Source organism: Canis aureus, chromosome 3 (genome assembly GCF_053574225.1).
Source record: "Canis aureus isolate CA01 chromosome 3, VMU_Caureus_v.1.0, whole genome shotgun sequence".
NCBI classification, from domain to species: Eukaryota; Metazoa; Chordata; class Mammalia; order Carnivora; family Canidae; genus Canis; species Canis aureus.
In genome coordinates, this window is record NC_135613.1 from 18,856,571 (window position 1) to 18,875,717 (window position 19,147).

At 48.2% G+C, this 19,147-nt stretch overlaps 1 protein-coding gene across 7 annotated transcripts in view; it reads left to right on the plus strand.

Annotated features, from left to right (window-relative positions):
• The window catches only part of PLCG2 (phospholipase C gamma 2), a 174,725-nt gene that overhangs the window by 94,288 nt on the left and 61,290 nt on the right, over positions 1 to 19,147 (plus strand). For all 7 annotated transcript variants that reach the window (XM_077890972.1, XM_077890976.1, XM_077890970.1 and 4 more), the window contains 4 exons: positions 2,987 to 3,071; positions 4,479 to 4,562; positions 13,536 to 13,579; positions 15,881 to 15,953. In XM_077890972.1, coding sequence (XP_077747098.1) covers positions 2,987 to 3,071; positions 4,479 to 4,562; positions 13,536 to 13,579; positions 15,881 to 15,953 — 286 coding nt within the window. The remainder of the gene's footprint in view (positions 1 to 2,986; positions 3,072 to 4,478; positions 4,563 to 13,535; positions 13,580 to 15,880; positions 15,954 to 19,147) is intronic.

Genomic DNA, 19,147 nt, shown 5'->3' on the forward strand with positions numbered 1-19,147 from the left:
TTGGTGTTGCTGGTCCAGGGACTCTACTTAGAGAAGCAAGCTTCCAGAGCTGCTCTGTCCTATATGGTGGCCCCTGGCTCTTTGTGGCTATTTAAATTAATGAAAATTAAATAAAAATTTGAGCTCCTGGGTCATGTTAGCCACATTTCACATGCTCAGTAGCCGCATGTGGCTAGTAGCTACCACATTGGATAGCCCAGATCTAGAATATTTCCATCATTGTCAAAAGTTCTATTGGGCAGTGGTGAGATTTGAATCTCCGCTTTAACACTTACTAGTTCTGTGAGTTTGGGTAAGTTCCTTAATTTCTCTGTGCCTCAGTGCCTCTACTCTGTAAGAGAGGGCTAACAGTTGTTGCCTCCCTGGGTTGGGGTGAGGTCACAGTGGGTTGGTGTGTGAGAATGCTTAGATGCCCGGCTTCTGGTGAGTACTGACAAAGGCGTATGACTGTCTGTACAGCTGAGAAGCCGGGGGTGGTGGAGGTGTGGGTCCAGCCTTTGGGTGGCAGGTAAGTTTCCTGGGGCTGCCAGGAAACTTACCCCGGTGGCATGGCAAAGGCTGCTGGGGCGTGATGCTGTGGGAGCTGGGATGGTGCCAGGCTGACAGGGGGAGGTGCCACGACTGTGGAGTGATGCCTGCCACAGCGGAGGCAGGGGCTTTTTGTGGCCCTTGGCAGGGATTGTTTCTTGCCTTCCCTCTGCAGAAGAATTGCCCTGGTTCCGAACCCATGGTCACAGGCTGAGCCTGTAGGAACCACAATCTGAGATGGGGATTGGGGGTTTGTGTGCGGGAAGTCTCCTGGGGAGGGCGTGGGGAATGGACACCCGTGGGTAGTAGCAGGAGTTGGGCTGCTGTGGGTCACAGCCACGGCCTGCAGAGCCGTCCTCTGTTGAGGTCCCGGGAGGGCTGCAGTCATTGGATGCTGGATGCAGCCTTGCCGAGGCACTCTCTTCATCTGATGATGGCAAGTTCCAAACGGGGAGAGGGGTGTAGTGGGGGGCTGCTGGATTCTTCCCCTCCAGCAGCTGGGGAGTTACCGAGCCTGTCCTGGCTCAGGGTCAGGCAGTGCAGCACAGATCACAGGTCTGGGGAAGGAGGGAATGAGGAAGGAGCTTGGGGGGCAGGGAGGTGAGGGGAGTGGCAAGGTCCTGGCACAGGAGCCTAAGGAAGCTCTGGGTCCCCACCTTTACCTGGCAGCTCAGTCGCTCTGCTATAAGGTAGGACTTTTGGAGCAGATGGATTCGGGTGCCCCATTGCTCAGAGTCTCTTGGCCCCAGATCTTGTGTTTGCTCTACTGGCTCCCAGTGCCCCTGTCTCTATACCTGGATGTGGGGAGGTTTCTTGACCCTGTTTCTGCCTGGAGGTTCTGGATTCCCGAGGGGACTCTGACTTCCTCCTTGGTCCTGGATGAGCCCTGCAGGGCCACCAGCTTGGCCAGACCCTCTCCTTGCCCTGTCTTGTGGTGCTAGGCCCTGCTGTTCTTCTCCCTTCATCCGGTCCTGGCCAGGTTCTTCTTGGGCACCCCGGGGGCTGGGTCAGAAAGGGGGTCTCAGCCAGCCTGCTTGACTCTCTGGCTGGCCAGCCCCACTCGAAGGTGTTGCTCTCAGCCTTTCTGGGAAAACCCTTGTTGCTGCCCCTGAAGCAGTCGGGGGTAGGGAAGCATCTGGCAGGTATAGGTGTCTGATGTTAGGGAGGCTGTTAGACTAGAGGTAAAAAGGCTGGAGGTGGGGACACAGGGATGGCCAGGAGCTCCACTCAGTTGTCTCCAGAGGCAGTTGCTCAGCGTAATGTGCTGCCTTCTTCTGTAATGTGCTGCCTTCTTCTGGATGTGCTGGCAGAAGCTGAGTTGACAGGGTGGAGGAAACTGGGCCATTTTCTGCCCACATCCTGGGCAGGCTTCCTTCCTTGGCCATGCACACCCCTGTCCAGACTGACGGCTGCAGAACACAGAGCAGTTTTCTCTGACCACACCAATGGCACCCCAAGACCACTCTCTCTTGCTCTAGTAGACACTCAGCTCTATAGCCACAGGGGTCTAGATCCTGCGCCCTTGACCGACCACCCCGACCCCACACCTCTCCACACTGTTCATGCTATTCCTGGAGAGGTGGGAAAATGCAGTGGTTGGTTACAGGTGGACTTCCCTGGAGTCCCTGTTTCACGTCCTAGCCCCAGACCTCTCTGAGCCTGTGTCCTCCCCGGGAATGTGGAGATGGTGACGGTACCCACCTCATGCGGTTGTTAGAGCATGGAAGGCATGTCTGTGTCTGTCCCCTGGAGCAGTGCCTGGCATTGTATATACGCTGTTAAAGTTCCACTGCTACTGTTGGTAACTGGTGCTACTATGGGTATTTCTTTTGCTCTGAATGTGCTCTCTCCTTCTTCTTTCCTCTGCACCTGAACTTACTACCTGGCCTAGGTGAAAATCACGCAGGAAGATTTCTGTGATGTGGTCCATGTGACTATACCTTTTGGGATTTGATTCAAATCTGGGCTCTGCTGTCACCCAGCCCTTGACCTTGAGCAGACCCCTCTCCCGTTGCCTGTTCAAACCCCAAGGGTGGGTAATGCTTCCTGTGTGTGTGTGTGGGTCAGATGGAGTGAGGGCTTAGGTAACATTATTGCCTGGATGACCCGCAGGGCAGCCTGGCACATAGTAGGGGCTTGTATAGGGTTGGCTCCTTCCCCTTCCCCTCTGGCCTTTGGTGAGTCGCTCCCCTTGGTTTGAAGTCCCTGGACATCTCCTATCCACAGAGGTTATGTGGCCTCCTGCCACCATGTTCTGCTCACACTGTGAATCTCTTATGTGACCTGAGTCCTTGGCCCTTCCTGAAGGGTAGAGACCAGCCTTGTGTGACCCACCTGGAATCTAGGGTTTCTTGTCCCCAGTCCCTCTACCCATAGAGGGTGCTCCGGAGGACAGGGTGAATGTAGCCCAGCCCTCCACGATTGAAGCGGCTAGAGCTGAGGTTTCCCTCTTTTGCAGCATCAGCCTCCGAGAGTTGAAGACCATCTTACCCCTGGTCAACTTTAAGGTGAACAGTGCCAAGTTCCTCAAAGATAAGTTTGTGGTAAGTGTCGTAGCTTCTTGGCATGGCGATTTTGCGAACCGAGGGTCACTTAGCCTTTGAGCCCCATTGAAGGGTGCCTGGGAGAGCCCAGACATCTGTCCAGTTCATAGTCCTAGGTGAGGACGTCATCCACGCCATCCATGCAGTCCTAGGTGAGAACCACGAGTGCGGTCTTTCCCTTCACTCACTGTCCCACAGCCTGCTGTCCTTCAAGTAACATGAACAAATTTGTTTCTTTTGGAAAATATTATGAAAGTTTCCCTAGGTAAGGTTGTCAAGAGCATGGTATTCTGTATCCAAGTCCTCATAATATAGCTGTCAGAGTGGGCTCCTCTCTGGCTTTCCCCCAACTTCCTACCCAGCCCTCCTTCTACTCATCATTGAGTTTGTATGTGGTCTGCTGTAATTACGCTGTTGGGAGGTAAAGTGGGTAAAGTCACCCCGAGGGTGATGGCGTAGGGTAGGGCAAGTGGGGCCTTCCTGAATGGTGTAAGGATGGAGATGATGCCTAGGCACCCCCCCCCCCCCCCCCCGACTGGTGCTCAGAGAGATCCTGAATCTTGTCAGGAAGCCAGTGATGCTCCATCTCCCTAGCTCCAGTTGTGGGACTCACATGACCTTGCCACTTGCTTGCCGGCAGCCCCGGTCATAGGCTTCCTCAAGCCAAGAAAGGGCATTCATATTTGTGCCAGTGAGTTCTTGGAAGAGTTCACCCACTTTGTGGCTACCAAGCCATCTTTTCACTTGCCTAGAGCATTCCAACTATTCCAGGAAGGCAGAAACAGAGACAGTGGGAAGCGTTACCATTGATCACCACATCTTTGGAATCTTGTTCTTTATCAGGGCTTCCCTGAGCTGGCAATATGTAGATGTTACTGGTTTGGTTTGGAGGAAGTCCTAGGGAGGGGGGGTGGGGGGTGGTTTTTATTTTACAGATGAAGAAACTGAGGATCTGAATGGGATCAGGTAAATCGTCCAAAGCCATTAAGCAATTCAGAGGACAAGCCTTGACTGGGGTTGAACTCTAACTCCAAAGGCTTGGTTAATTTTCCCATGCTTTTAGAATGCCCTGTCTGCCCAGACCTTATTACACTAGGTCTAGATTTGGAAGTGTCTTCTGCCCCCAGAGGGAAGAGTTCTGCATCACAGCTCTTGGAATTCTGGCTGAGTTGCTTCCATTTAGGGGGTTCAAGGGCAGGATCTTACCTGGTGGGGCCCTTGGTGGGTGTGTTCTCCAGGCAGGTAAATTAGGAAACCCGTGAACAGTTTGGGCTCAGAGGAATGTGAGTTTGGTTTTGGCCAGAGCTGTGGAAGAGCCATTCCACCTGGTAACAGTGAGGCGGCATTCTGGTGGGGGACGTAAGAGATCGCATGGTCACTTTTTTTTTTTTTGTCTTTAATTTACAGGAAATTGGTGCACACAAAGATGAGCTCAGCTTTGAGCAGTTCCACCTGTTCTATAAAAAACTTATGTTTGAGCAGCAAAAGTCGGTAAGACAGTTCTTGAGCAAATTATCAGTGTTTCTGTTTCTGTTTCCCCTGTGCCTCAAAGTCTGGCGTGTCCCTAAGAAACCCATGAGACCCATTGAGTGTCCCCTCTCAGCAAGGAAAGACACAGTGGGAATGACTGTGACGTCCTCGTTTCATCGTTAGATTGGTAGACGGGCGAGAGAGCTGTGGGGGAAATGGAAGGAACATGAGAAGTCTGGAATTAAATTCAGCCTATGAAAGTAAAACAAGTTCAGTTAATTTGGCTGCACTATCTCCTCATGGAAGGAAATTTATCAAATCATTAAGGGTAACCATCTCTGGGTTGAGGGATTATGTGTGTGATCTTTTTTAAAATGCTTTTATTCAATATTTATGAGAATATTTTTTATTAAGATAATATGCCATTTTAAAATTAAATTAAGATGTGCATACATTTTGACCTGACGGTGGCATTTTGGGAACTCTATTTGAGAGAAATGAGGGCATGGGGACCTTAGAATTTATTACCAGATTGTTTGTTGCAGCATTACTTATTCTGGCAAAATACCTGGAAACCATCTGCCTGCCTCTCAGTAGAGGAATAGCTGAGTGAAATTATGGTCCATCTATACCATGCAACATTATGCAGCTGATTAAGAAGCCTGACTGAGTCTCTCTGTTTGTTGATCTGGAGGGATGTTCATGATATTTTGTGAGCAAAGCTGGCAGCAGGTTCACCCGAGGAACTAAGTCTGATGAAAAAACAAAACCAGAACCAAAACCAGGATATAATAATCCTCCTCCATATGTCTCTGTGTGTTTTTATGAACAGGGAAGAAGTATGGAAGGATACACACTTCGCATTTAATGCTGATCTTGTCTGTGTATTGAAGGGGTTTGGGAAGATGGGCAGCAGAGATAACTGCGTTTTTCTTTGCACACCTCAGTTTTCTTTGACTTGTTCCAAAGAGCACATTACTCGTGCGCACACACACACACACACAAAGTCCCATAAAGCATAAAGCTTAAACAAAGGGGTTCAGTGCAGTGTATGGAGCGCAGTGCCTGGTGGGTGGCGCATGCCCCACAAACAAGAGGCTCTGTTATCAAAAGAGGGCTTTGCAGGTAGCAAAACTAGGTCTAGAGCAGAGCTGCAGAGCAGAGAGGATGTGGGACTTGGAGCCAGAGATCTGGTTTCTCCAACTACCTATGTGATCTGAGGCTCTCAGCCTCAGTCTTCTCATCTGTGCAATGGGGTTGGGGATTCCAGCCCCACCAGGCTCTTGGGACGACTGAATGAGGGCTTGGGATGGGAGGAAGTCAAGAGTGCAGGCATTTTCAGTGATAAGCATATGAAAGTCACTAGAAGGGGGAGGGGTGCCTGGCTGGCTCAATTGGTAGAGCATACGACTTTTGATCTTAGGGTTGGGAGTTCAAGCCCCACATTGGGTATAGTGCCTACTTATTAAAAAAAAAATACAACAAAGTCGCTAGAAGACACTTAGTAATTGCTTTTTGCATGCAGTCCTGCAGGTGGGCACAGGATGAGGTTTCTTGATAGGTGACCACTGGCTGTAGGATTTTAGATGTATCTGAGGCAAAGACATGGGAGCAGCATCTCCAGTGTGCCTAGATTGGGGGAAAAATACATGATTTTTTAGAGTAAAACATTCCACTGCATTGTATTAATTTTCACATATTAGTTCTTGGTTTGCCAAATAGAGTACAGGGGATTGAAAGACCTGGATTTCAGCCCCAGCTTGACCTTGGCTGACCACAAGTGATTTTGGGAAAAGCCATCTTTTCCCCCTTCATTCAGCTGGCTCTGTAAAATGAAGATATTAAATCAGGTCATTGGTTATAAAACATTTTAAATTATGTAACCATCCACTCCTTTTTTATATGAAAACTTAATAAAAAAAACTGCTGCATAAAAGCTGATCAAAACAGCTTTTTAGGTTAAAATCTGTAAGTTTTATTTGTAATCAGTTCTTGAGAACAATGAAAATGTCTGATGACAATGTACCAGTGGAATCCAGAATAATGACAATTGGTGTCTTATGCAATTGACCAGGATTGAGAAAACCTTGATTCACTCAAGATAAGTAGTTGCAAATAACAGTTTTTATAATCAGTTGCCTTGAAATTTCAGGATGCTGTCTCATCAGACAGATGGCAGGCAAAGCTTGAGAATAAGGTTTGCACTAAAGCTAATTCATCTGCCAGCATTGATGGGCTGTTTGCATGATAAAATTCCACCTAAGGCTTATTTCAACCTCTACTTTCTTTATGGTTCTTTTTGAGGCTAACGTGTGTGTTTGAGAGGGAGGAGGTGCAGGAAAAAGTCCGATTTCTGCAGAATCGCTGAATCCTCTGGGGGTAATTTAGATTGCCCAGTTTTGGAGGGGAAAAAACATCTGTACCAGAGGCTCCTTCTCTTGGCCAGAACCCATTCAGCCTGCATTCTATTAGACTTGGCCTAATGGTTTAAATGTTTTTCAAATGAATTGCCTACATTTAAAACTTAAGAGATTTCATGTTAACATCTAGATTTTTCTGCTGCTTGTGAAAAAAAATTGACATGTGGCTATATATGGGTCCTGAGTTCCCCATGAGGACATCTGAGTAGGAAGGAAGCAAGCATTCTCTCTGGCTTGCCCAGCTCCCACCTACCCCGACCCACCCCCCCTCCCCCCCCCAGCTTTCTCTACTAATTTATGTTGCCTGCCACACCCCAAAGGCTTTTGATCTCCAGCACTGGAGGGTGTAACTGACTTGTAATTTGAATAACAAAGCCCCAAGCTCTGTAGATAGATAGTGGCCAGTTTGAGAAACCTCACTACTCTTGTGTAGGTAAATGCCCCTCCCCTTCTGTCAGCATATTATTTGCTTCTTGAGCTCCTTGTTGGCAGTACAGAGCACAGAAAAGCAAGAGCTGTGTGCTCTGAGAGGCTCAGCTGGATTTCTTAGGCTCCTTTGGGGAGACAGGGCTCCCCCTGGTGATGGACAATTCCCCCTCACCCCCCAGATGAGATCCAGGAGTGGGTTCCTGCTCATCAGTAGCTATGGATTTCCAACTTGAGGTAGCTAGCTGCACCTGCTTGTTTCCACAGCCAAGCCTCAAAGCTTCTAAAAGTTTTGCAGCAGCAGGAAGACAAATTTAATTCCATGTGTGTCCCCGATGATAAGCCTCTAGCTAGGCTGTACTAACAATATTACGAATAGAGATCATAGCAAATGTTTCCTAAGTGTGAACTATAATATACGCTGGGGCTGGGTGCTGTGCTGAGTGTTGTCCATGCATTTAGTTCTCCTCACAATTGTGTGAGAGGCACCAGTATTATTCCCATTTTACAGATGAAGAACCTGAAGCTCAGAGAGCTTACTTGCTAGAGGTTATACAGCTCAAAAGCTGCAGAGCTAGGATTTGAGTTCCCTTTTGCCCAACTTCAGTGCCCAGCCACTGATACTTGCTTTTAATTCTGAAAACATTTGTATCAAGGGACATTTCAAACATACAGAAGCAGAGGCTATAGTGTAGCAAACCCCACGTACCCATCAGCTAGTTTCACCAATGATCCACTCATGGGACTCCTTTTTCATCTTGCTTTAATCCACTTTCCTCTGCTCGTGTAATTTTGAAGCAAACCCAGCATTGTATTATTTCTCCCTCGAATGCTTTAATGCTCAGCTTCATAACTGTTCCTCCGCTACCTCCCCACCAAATATAGGAAGGCCTGCCTTGGTTAGTGGCGCCTGGGCAGGAGGCACTTACAGGCCCTGATCATCCGCAAGGATGGCTCGCTAATTTCCTTCTTGCTCTTGGTCCAGGACTTGAGTTTCACCCCTGTGGGATGCGGTGGTCAGGTAGCAGTTTATTCATCTGCTTATACCCCCTGTCTTTTCATACCATCTATTCTCTGTACCCTCCGGTAGATTCCTTTGGAAATGTGTTATGGTTCTGTATTAGCTGCATTGCAGCATCACCACGATGTGCATTGTTCTTTCAGCTTTTGGGGCTTGGGCATTCTGGCATGAGTTGGCTGGATTCTCTGCTTTAGGGTCTCTTAGGAGTTTAGCCTGAGGCTGTGGTCTCATCTTGAGGCTCAAGTGGGAAAAGATCTGCTTCCAAGCTCATGAGGTTGTGGAAGATGCAGTTCCCTGCAGGTGTGGGACTGAGGGTTCAGTTTCTTGCTGGCCAGAGGCTACCCACAGCTCCTAGATGCTGCTGCCCACAGCTCCATAATGGATGGGACTCCCCTACATAGGTGCTGGCTTCCTCAAAGGTGGCAAGACAGGTGCTCAGTCGTGTATAGCATCATCATGTAGTCATAGACACATGATCATGTACATCCCATTACTTTTGCAAGTTGGCAGGGACCATGCAGGAGTGTGAATACTGGGAGAAGGACATCCTGGGGCTGTGTTAAAAGTCTGTCCACCAAGGGTTCCCATGAACCCAACATCCACAGTTGCTCTCCAGCAGCTCACAAATAATAATCAGCTCTCAAAGGTATCTAGTGTGATTCAAAGAACAAGTGCCTTTCCAACCCTGCAAGGTACCAGAAGGCAAACACACAGCCTTCCACCATCCATCGCCATCCCCCGGGATCTAAATGTAGGCGTCTTCAATGCTTCTTGGCCTATTAAAAGAGAAAATAGCTGTAATTTTTTTGAAGGTGGCACTAATCTTGCTTTCACATTACTCGTAGCTGACAACGGTATTAAGTTCCCAGATGCTCAGTCTTATCAGTTACATAGGGTTGATGGTATCCATCCTCCAGGCTAATTGAGAGGATGAAAAAGGCTCATCGAGAGCAGTCACCCAGTAGCTGGCCCCCCAGGACAGCTTGTCCTTTCATGAGCCAGAATCTCCTCTGGAGGAAGTGAGTACAGCTGGCTGTGGTCTTCTGCTCCCTGTCCTGCCTCAAAAGGACCATCTTGGTCAGGGTCAATGGGTTTCCCAGAGGGTCCTTTGGTACCTCACTGACCAGGCAACACTTGATTGGAAATTCATTTCTGATGTTTGAATAAGTTGCATTATCATCAAAATAACACATAGTTATAACAGAGAAGTAGGAAGTGCGTACAAATAAAAAGATAATTGAAATGTCTTCAAACCTTCTATAGTTATATATTTAGTAGAAAGATTAATATTTACTCTTCGAGATTTTTTACATGGGTGCAAGCATATGTGAAGTGAGTCACATTCTGTGATGATATTGTGGCTGAGGGTTCCAGGGAATAGCGCAGATTATTCTAATGGGCGTGAGGAGGGTAGGAGGGGGAGAAGCATCCAAAGTGCAAAAATCAGCCATGGAATCTCTGGTTGGCTTTTTCTGTCATTTTCCCTTTGGCCCCCTGGCACCAAATGGCTCATGTAACCCACTAAGCAGAGTGTGTAAGGTATATTACACTATGGAGGGTGTGCTTCCCTCCACTCCTCTGTGGGGAGACTCATTCCCTGACCTCAGATTGACCTCGACACCTCTGGCCTTTGCTCTTGTGGTCTCCATCCTTTGGCACAGCCCCTTTTTTTTGTCTCCAGGGAATCAAAAGTCCGAGGTGACTTGTAGCTTTTAGTTCTATTTATCCATTATTTTAGGCACTCATTCAACAAATGTTTGAGCCAGGAGGGCACAGTGGTTAATAAAACAGACATCTCCCCTCACCTCATTGATCTTTTGCTGGGGCCAGAGGGGACATTACCTGTAGCCACACATCCTGGTTTGGTAGACTCTGACCACATAACCCTGCACAGTAATGATAGAATAACTTAATTGCTGTCTCTCCACTATGTGCCTATAGCATCTAGAATGTTCTTCTCTCATTGCTAGGTTGTCATTATTTGCTCTGTGGGCATTTGCACGTACTGTGCAGGCCAGTGGAGAAGTGCCAAAATAGACCAGGGTTGAAATGCAGGCTCTATGACGTTCTAGATGTGTCACCTCGGAACAACTGCTGGTCCTCTCAGAGCCTGTTTCTTGTATCTGACTGGGGTTTGTTTCAGTGCCTTCCTGATGGGATGGGGAGCTGGGGTTGAGGCTGCCCTGCATCAGCTCCCAACAAGCCTTGTTTGTTCCCCAGTGTTGCCACTACAGACCCCAGCTAAGCAGGTTCTGTCTCTTGCAGTCGGGGTGTGAGCAGTGCTGATGCCCCCTGACGTCTCCAGGGAGAATCTGTTCCTTGCCTCTCTCCCCACTTCTGGTATTTGCTAGCCATCCTGGGTACTCCTTGCTCTGTAGACACATCGCTCCCATCTCTGTCACTGGTCATCATGTGGCCACCTAGTCCTGGCCTGTGCCAGCTCCAGATGTCTCCTTTATAAGGACGACTCATAGCATTAGGGCCTGCCCTAATCCAGGAGAACCTTGCCTTCACTGGATCATATCTGCAAAGACCCTATTTCCAAATAAAGTCACATTCACAGGTGGGGAGGGAGGGGATGGGGCTTGCACAGATCTTTTGGGGGCCACATTTGTAGCCATCACACATGCTGTAACCTCTTCCATTGATAGAGTGCCCTCCCTGACACATTTTCCCTTTTGGAACGCTGCCCTATTTCTCTGCCCCGTGAAGGAACCTGCTCCAGGAGCCCCATCAGAATCGCTGTCTGCATTCCCCAATCTCTCTCTCCACTCCTGAGCCTGTCCCAGCCATGTATCCAAGCCTCCCACCCCATGGCAGTTCATCCTGTCATATCACCGGGGACCTCCACATTGTGAAAGCCGCTGGTCGGTCCTCTGGCCTTTATCGTGCCCACTGGGTGGCATGGATCACAGTTGGTCACTCTCTCCTGGATGTTGTCACTTGGCTTTGGGATACTACGCTGTCTTCGTTGTCCTCTTACCTCGCTATCCACGGGTTCACAACATCTTTGGCTGGGTCTTTGATTTCTTGGTGTCTGAAGGTTGGTGATTGTCAGGCAGGGCCAGTGCTTAGCCACATTCTCCCATCTAACTGCCAGGTTGCCTTGCATCTCACACTGGAATGTCCAGAAGGGACCTTGTGATGCTCTTCCCTCCCACTGCAGTGGACACGTGACTGGCTTCTCTGTTGGATGGACCCAGAAATCTTCTTGCCTTCTGTCTTCCATTCCCCAGAACCCCCATCCCCCCACCTGCCCTATTGCGCTGCATCATTAAATTTTGCTTCTGCTAATGCAAGTGGAGAGCCTAAGGTTGGTAATACTTGCCTTTTTTGCTTTCAATCCTTCTGCCCCTCTCTGGACCCTGAGGGGCTGATTCCCACAAGTACATTCCCAGGTGCCTCTGCCAGCAGGTTCAGCAAATGGGGTGACCAGGATGGAGATACAGGATACAAGAGGGGAAGCTGGGTGTTTCTTTTCCCCACGTTTTCTGGCTCTGGAAGTGTCTCTGCAGTAGGAGCTCTTCCTTTGTCCCAGCTGTCTACCTGGCTGAAATGGGGTGGGGCACTTTTTTGTGCTTCATTGAAAAGAAGTAAAGGAACTGACTGGCTTTAGGGTCTAGCAGAGTGGGTAATTGAGGATAAGTCCCAGACCAGGTTTTCTGCAGGTATAAGGAAACCAGTCTCTGGGTTTGGTTTGGAAGGGATCTGGCCTTAAATACTAGGTTGATCTAGTGATCTAAGTGCCAAGTAAGTCCAAATAACAAAGAGCATGCACTGCCCCAAATTCTCTTTTTTTTTTTTTTTTAAGTAAAGAAATAGCTATGCTATAAATTACACGTAAATAGAAGGAAGTACTTCTGAGTTTTCCTCAAAGAGTGGCTCTTAACCTTTTTGGGTGACCTATTTCTTTGAGATGCTGATTAAAGCTATAGATCATCTTTCCAGAAAAAAAAAAAAAACAAACACATATATGCACAGACTTACACAGATCTCCTGATGCTTCCGCAGGGGCCTGTAGATACCTTTTGCAGAATGTTGGTTTTCCACGTGTCATCCTGGACTCCAAGTAGCTTGGCAAGCAGACTGGGGAGTCCAGAGCAGGAGTGGTATTTATATCACTAGCATTTGTAACGTGCCAGTGGCTGCATTTCCATTTGTGCTCTGAACTTTTCAAATGCTTATCCAATCGCAGTCTCATTAAAGACCACTAAAGTAATGCTACCTCCCCAGAAGCAGACACAAGGTATGAGTGAATGTGTGCGTGCACATGCATGTATAAGGTGCTCGCAGTGCATTGGTGTCAGCAGAAGCTGGGGGGAAAGTCACGCCAGGCTCCCTGGTGGAAGAGCGCTCCATCGTTACAGCAATAGTCACAACATCAGCAGGCTGCAAAGAGCAGGACCAAAGCTGTCCAGTAGTTCTTTTATTCTCTTGAGTTTGAAGATGAAAAGTTAGCTCACTGAAGTAGTACAGATCTGAAATGTAGCAGGGAGGGTGTGGAAAAGGTTCTGCGTTTTCTGCTGGGGGCTCTGGGCAGGACCGTTGCTGGGAAAGCAGTTTGATCAATCTATCAAAGTTAATATGCACACCCCATACCCGTCCAGGTGCTTTCCTAAGAATCTACCCCTTGGAACTATCTGTGCAGCAGGACAAAAATAGACACGTACGTGGAGATTCTTTGTAATACTGAGCCTAATGGCAGAAAATCAGTAATGTACACAGTATGGAATACAATGTGGGTTTTCCAAGTAGTGAGGCAGGACTGTATGGGGTTTGCAGAATAATAAGTAAAGCCTACAATCAACAGCTAAAAGTTTGGAGACATGGATGTAATTATAAGATGTAATTAAATGAATATCCATCAAACACATTCTAGAAGGAAACCTACCAAATTATTAAGATTGATTGCTTCTCAGGAATAAGACTAAAGAGGAGGTGGGGAAGACTTCTACCTTTTTTGTAGAAGGGGGTGAGGAAGACTTTTCTACTTCCTACGTTTTTGCCATATTTGAATATTTATAAATCATACCAGTTGCAATTTTCTAATAAACTGTCCATTTGAATTGTCTTGACTTGTCCAATGTTCTTATTTTTTATGTGTTTTTCTTCTATTTTCTATTTCAGATTCTTGATGAATTCAAAAAAGATTCTTCCGTGTTCATCTTGGGGTGAGGCACCTCTTCTGGGGTATTTATTATTCAGGGTGGCTGTGCAGAGCAGTGCCTATGTGGGTCCTTCCAGTTGGGCCAGCTGCCTGCCTCCAGGAGGGCCACCTCTGTGGGAAGCCACAGTGGCAAGGGGCAATGATCTCCACAGGGGCAAGGTCTCCCACTGGGGAATTGGCTTTCCTGAGCCAGTGGCATGGATAAACATGAACAGCCACAGGGTGTGTGGTGTGGTGGGAGGGTGGCCCAGAAGCTTCTGTAGAGAAGCCTATATGCTTTAGGACCTGCTTTCCCAGAAAGGAGTTTGGGAACTTCCTGGTTAAGCAGGTTTAAGTGAATTAAAATGAGTTGAAGCATATTAAAGTGCTTCATGCAGTGTGTGAGGTGGCAAAGAGCTTATAAATAGTGATAACGGTATTATTACAGCGTAAGTGCTGCAGGACTTGTTAGAATCTTTACTATTCTTCTTTTTTTTTTTTTTTTTAAGATTTATTTATTTATTATTTTAAAGAGAGTGCAAGTGAGCCAGAGGAGGGGTAGAGGGAGAGGGAGAAAGTGAATCTCAAGCAGACTCTGCACGGAGCTTGGAGCCCAGTGCAGGGCTTGATTTCACAACCCTGAGATTGTGACATGAGCCAAAACCAAGAGTTGGATGCTCAACTGACTGAGCACCCAGGCGCCCCAAGATCTTTACTGTTCTTACAAATTCCCCAGGTGAGGGATTTATGAAGGGGTTCTGTGTTTCCCAGGCCTCTCTGCCTGGGAGATATGTTTGCCCTGGAGTTAACAGCACCTAAAGATGATTTGTGGTGCGCTGATTTAGGTCTGCTTTTCAGAAGCTGCTCTCATTGATGAGGACACTCTGGCAACTAATCCCTCTGTCCCTTTCTAAACCAGAAACCTCAAAACTGCAAGTATGTATGAAGCAAGTCTTATTCTTATATCGTCTTTTAAGGAAAATGTTAGTGTTAGATCATCAGGCTGGTTAGCAAAGAAGTTTACAAATACACCCATAATTAAAGACAATAGACTTTTGAATCTCGAGTCTTTAGTAAAGGGAACAAGCTGAAAGTGTGTTGTATTTCCTGTATTTAAAAAGACCCCCGCACCCCCCCCTCAAAAAAAAAAGACTCCCTCAGGGCGCCTGGGTGGCTCAATGGGTTAAGTGTCTGCCTTCAGCTCAGGTCATGATCTCAGGGTCTCTGGGAGGGAGCCCCAGGATTGAGAAGGGAGTCTGCTTCTCCCTCTGCTACCTCCCTCCACTTGTGTGTTCCCACACACACTCTCTCTCTCTCTCTCTCTCTCAAATAAAGTCTTAAAAAACAAAATAAAAGACCCCTCACACACATACACACAGATATCTTGCAGATGCTCAGTGTAAAGTACAGATTTCCTTGGAAAGTTCTGTTCTGCAGAATGCACTTTCCATAGAAACCAGTGTTACTGTGCCAGTCCCGTGAGGTCCCAGGTTTCCAATAGCCACGACCTCCTCTACAGCAGCTGCTCAGGCTGCTGGCTGAGGTGGAGTCTCTGTGTATGCAGGTGAACAGTTCTCTCATCGCAAACAGAAAATCCTCCCACCAGTGGACCTGTCTGCTCCCAAAGCCTGTGTCTTGTATCTTTAGGCAGATTCTCCCCATCTGCCCAGAATCTGAGGGGCTTCATTGGGCCCCCATTCCTGCTTCAGAGCCCTCGGTGGCTCAGCAAGCTCTGCACTGTGGCTTCTGAGGAGACCCTCTGATGGGGCCCTGTTCGCTTCTCCAGTATGGGCTCCCCCAAGATGCTGTCCACATCCTGCCCTACCCAAGCATTTGCTGTGTGGTTCAGGTCTGCCCCTCTCCCCCTCCGTCTCCCCCACTTCTCTTTTCCGTTAGGCCTTTGCATATGTGATTCCCTTTGCCTGAGCTCCCTTCCACTTCCTGGTGAGCCCCTCCTCATTCTCTGAGACACTAGCAGCTGCTGCATCCTCCAGAAAGCCTCCCTGGTCCTCCAAGTCTGGGTTTGGGTCCCCACCTTTCCACAGTCACCCATGTCCTTACTGCCCTGTGTCCCCTAAGGCCACACTCCTGTGGTACTCTGCAGATTGCAGGGTGCCCCAGAAGCCCCTGGGAGCAGCCAAGTGCAGATTCCGGGGCCTGCCCTACCAGGTTCTGGTCCCTCCTTGCCTCTTTCCAGGTCAGGGATGTGGCATCTGCTACCTTGTCTCCCCGGGGGGACTCGCAGGGTGTCTGGTGGCAGGCCACCTGGTTGACAGCTTCTGTAGAGTGTGTCCTCTCTAAACACCCTCCCTTTCCCCGAGGGCAGCAACACTGACCGGCCGGACGCCTCTGCTGTTCACCTGCACGACTTCCAGCGCTTTCTCTTACATGAGCAACAGGTAAGAGGCACACAGGGCTGGGAGGAGCTGCCTGGGCCGATGTCTCCTCTTCCCCCCCACCTGTCACCTGGCCTGCGGTTGTCATGAAATGTGGGTGCTCCCTGCCCAGTGCCACTTTGGTGGGTTAGACTCTGGAAAGAAAACAGCTTCATTGGGGTCCTTGTCCCAGGTGCACATCGCGGGAGGGGGGAATGAGAGCCATCCAGGCTTGCGGGGGTCTGTTCCCACCTCCTGGCTTCTGCTCCTTCTCCTGGCTCGTCGCCTGTGTACTTTCCCGGAAGCCCTCCTTGGCCGATGGGAAGAGGTGACAGGTGGAGGAGCCTGCCGGGTCCTCTGGGGGAGAGGTTAGCACAGCTGTCCTTAAGCAGATGACACACTGGGAAGTCTTCTGGAGCGTTTGTGTTCAGGCTCCGCACTGGTGGCAGAGCGAAGATGTTTTGTGTTGGGCTGGTGTGTGCTTTCCATCACCGTGGTTCTGCCCAACAGGGCATACTGGACATATCTGCAGACATTTTTGGTTGTCACAACTGGGAGGGCTTCTGGCATCTAGTGGGTGGAGGCCAAGGGTGCTGCTCAGCCTTCTGAAATGCACAGGTCACCAGCCCCCTACCAAGGGGTTACCCGACCCCAAATGTCAGTAGTGCCATGGTGGAGAACCTGTGAGCTCAGCTGAGAGAATCCCGAGATCCTCTTCCTAGCTGTGTGACGTTAGGTCGGTGGTTTGACCTTTCTGCTCCCCAGTTTCCTCTGTGAATGAGGATGGGAACCCTACTTCCCAGAATTTGTCAGATTGTAATGATCTTCGTGGATGTGTAAGAGTATGAATATACCTGCATATTCACATAGATATTGAAAAAAAAATTAAGTTTTTATTTATTAGAGCATAAGGGGGTGGGAAGGGGCAGAGGGGGAGGGAGAAGCAGGCTCCTCTCTGAGCAGGGAGCCTGATGTGGGAGATGTGGGGCTCAATCCCAGGATCCTGAGATCATGACCTGAACCAAAGGCAGACGCTCAGCCAATTAAGCCACCCAGGTGCCCCATATATTTAAAGTTTTGATATATGTCACTGGAGTTGCCTTTACTATTTTTTCTCCTTATTTAATTGTTTGGGTGTTTTTTTAATAGACTATTTTTTTAGAGCCATTTTAAGTTCATAGCAATATTCAGTTAATCTGCTTCTCAAAAAAATTCCATTGCAGAACATCTCAGACAAAGACAAAAGTGGACAGACTAGCATCCTGGATCACCATGTACTCATCGCTCAGATTAGGAAATTATGCTTGTTTTTTCCAATTTTATTTCACCTGTCCTCCATTCCACGCCCACGTGCCTCCTTTCCTTTCCCCTTCTTCTTCATTTCTTCACTGGAATATTTTAAAGCAACCCCCGTACTGTGTTATCATTTCATTTGTAAATACTTCAGTTGTGTCTCTTTTACAGATCCACAAAACATAACCACGATAGTCCCGTTCTACAGTCAACACTGTTACTGTCACCTGATGCATATCCCATATTCCGATATCATCAATAGTAAATAACAAGCAGAGATACACACTTTGCACAAGGCCAGCCACATGGAAGCCCAGGCAAAGCTGCTGTGGTGCCTTATGAGTGGAGGACATGGAAGACGTGGAGAGACCATGTTTTCCCCATGTGGAGCTGAACGATTGATCAAGAGGGGGATTATCTGCTCCACCCGAGACTAGAGCTGAAATGGGGTGCAGGGAAGGGGCAGATGCCCTGTCTGGGCACCTTAGGTGCTGGGTGCTGTGGTTACCAGTGGCATAAAGCAGAGGGAGGAGCACATGATTTTCTTTTGGCCATGCTTTTCCTTGCCCTAATGACTCCGTTTGTAGGAAGCTGTAGAAGTCAAATTGTTAAATTCCTAGGGAAAGTAGTTTGATCCCCTAGAATTCAGCAGCTGGTGCTGTTTAATATTACACGTGCCCTGGCCCCATTCCTGGGCTGCCCTCAGAGGTTGGGGGTGTGGGTCAGGAGCTCTCTCTCTGCAAGTGGGGAGTTAGAACCCAGGTGGCCCCTGATGTCAAGAATGGGGACCCCAAGCCATCAGTTGGGCAGACCCTGGTGCTCTGTGAGATGCATGAAGCAAAGCTGGCCATCGAGTACGTTTGGTCAGGGTGATGGCTTCTCACCTGTAGAATGATCCCTACCATTTGGTGTGCAGGTTCATATGAGGGTTGTAGGGAGCCCTTGGGCAATATGCAATTAAAAACTTTTTTGGGGGGGAAAGTTTATATACTTTGATTAAATAATTGCCATTCTAGGAACTTATCCTAAGGAAGTAATCACAGAATTCTTAATGGAAATGAAAACTTGGAACTAACCTCAAAGTTCCCACTGGAGGACTAGTTGAATGTGCCGCAGCCCACTCCTGGGGAGGTGGGTGACATTGTAAAACCAGGAGGTTAAAAGGAAGACTCCAGAACTGACATGCCTGGGTTGGTCTCAGGCTCATTGTCGGCTCAAGGTATGAGCCGAAGTCTCATGTTTAATGACCTGAAGTCTCAGTTTCTCCACTTATACAACATGGAGAGTAATATGTACCTCCTGGGGTTGTGGGAGTTCAAAATGAGCCACTGCGTAAAGAAGGTTCAACATGGAGCCTGGCGTACAGTCCGTGCCCAGTGCAGACCCATCACCGTTCCCTTCCTTCCCTCTTCTAATAATTTCATTATTATAGCTGCCTGGCACATCACCCCACACCAACTATGCTTTTTTTTTTTTTTTTTTTTTTTTTTTTTTAACCCCCAGAATATTGGTGTCTTAAGCTCCTTTAGGCAGAAGATTTCTTTATTCATAGCTAGGCCAGTTCCAGGTTATACTGGCAAAGCACCCATGCTTTTTAATAAATGAAAAAGCTTTGTAGGAGAAGGAAGGAGGAAGCCGCTGGCTTTTGGGGAGCATTGAGGTCTGGGGAGGCGTTTGCATTAGGTATCCTATGATTTGAGTTTTGTATTCTGGTATTCAAAGACTGTAATATCTTGTATGCAGATGAACTGACTGTTCCCCAGCCTGTGGGCTGTTTTGTGTCCCTATCCGAGCAGATTTGCAAGCACCAACGGCAAGGCTCATTGCTGATTTCCCACCCACCTGCCAACAAGGCCATTCCTTCACCACCTCATTTGTATCTGTCCTTATGCTTCAGTTTCTTTCACACATCCTGGTCCGACCCT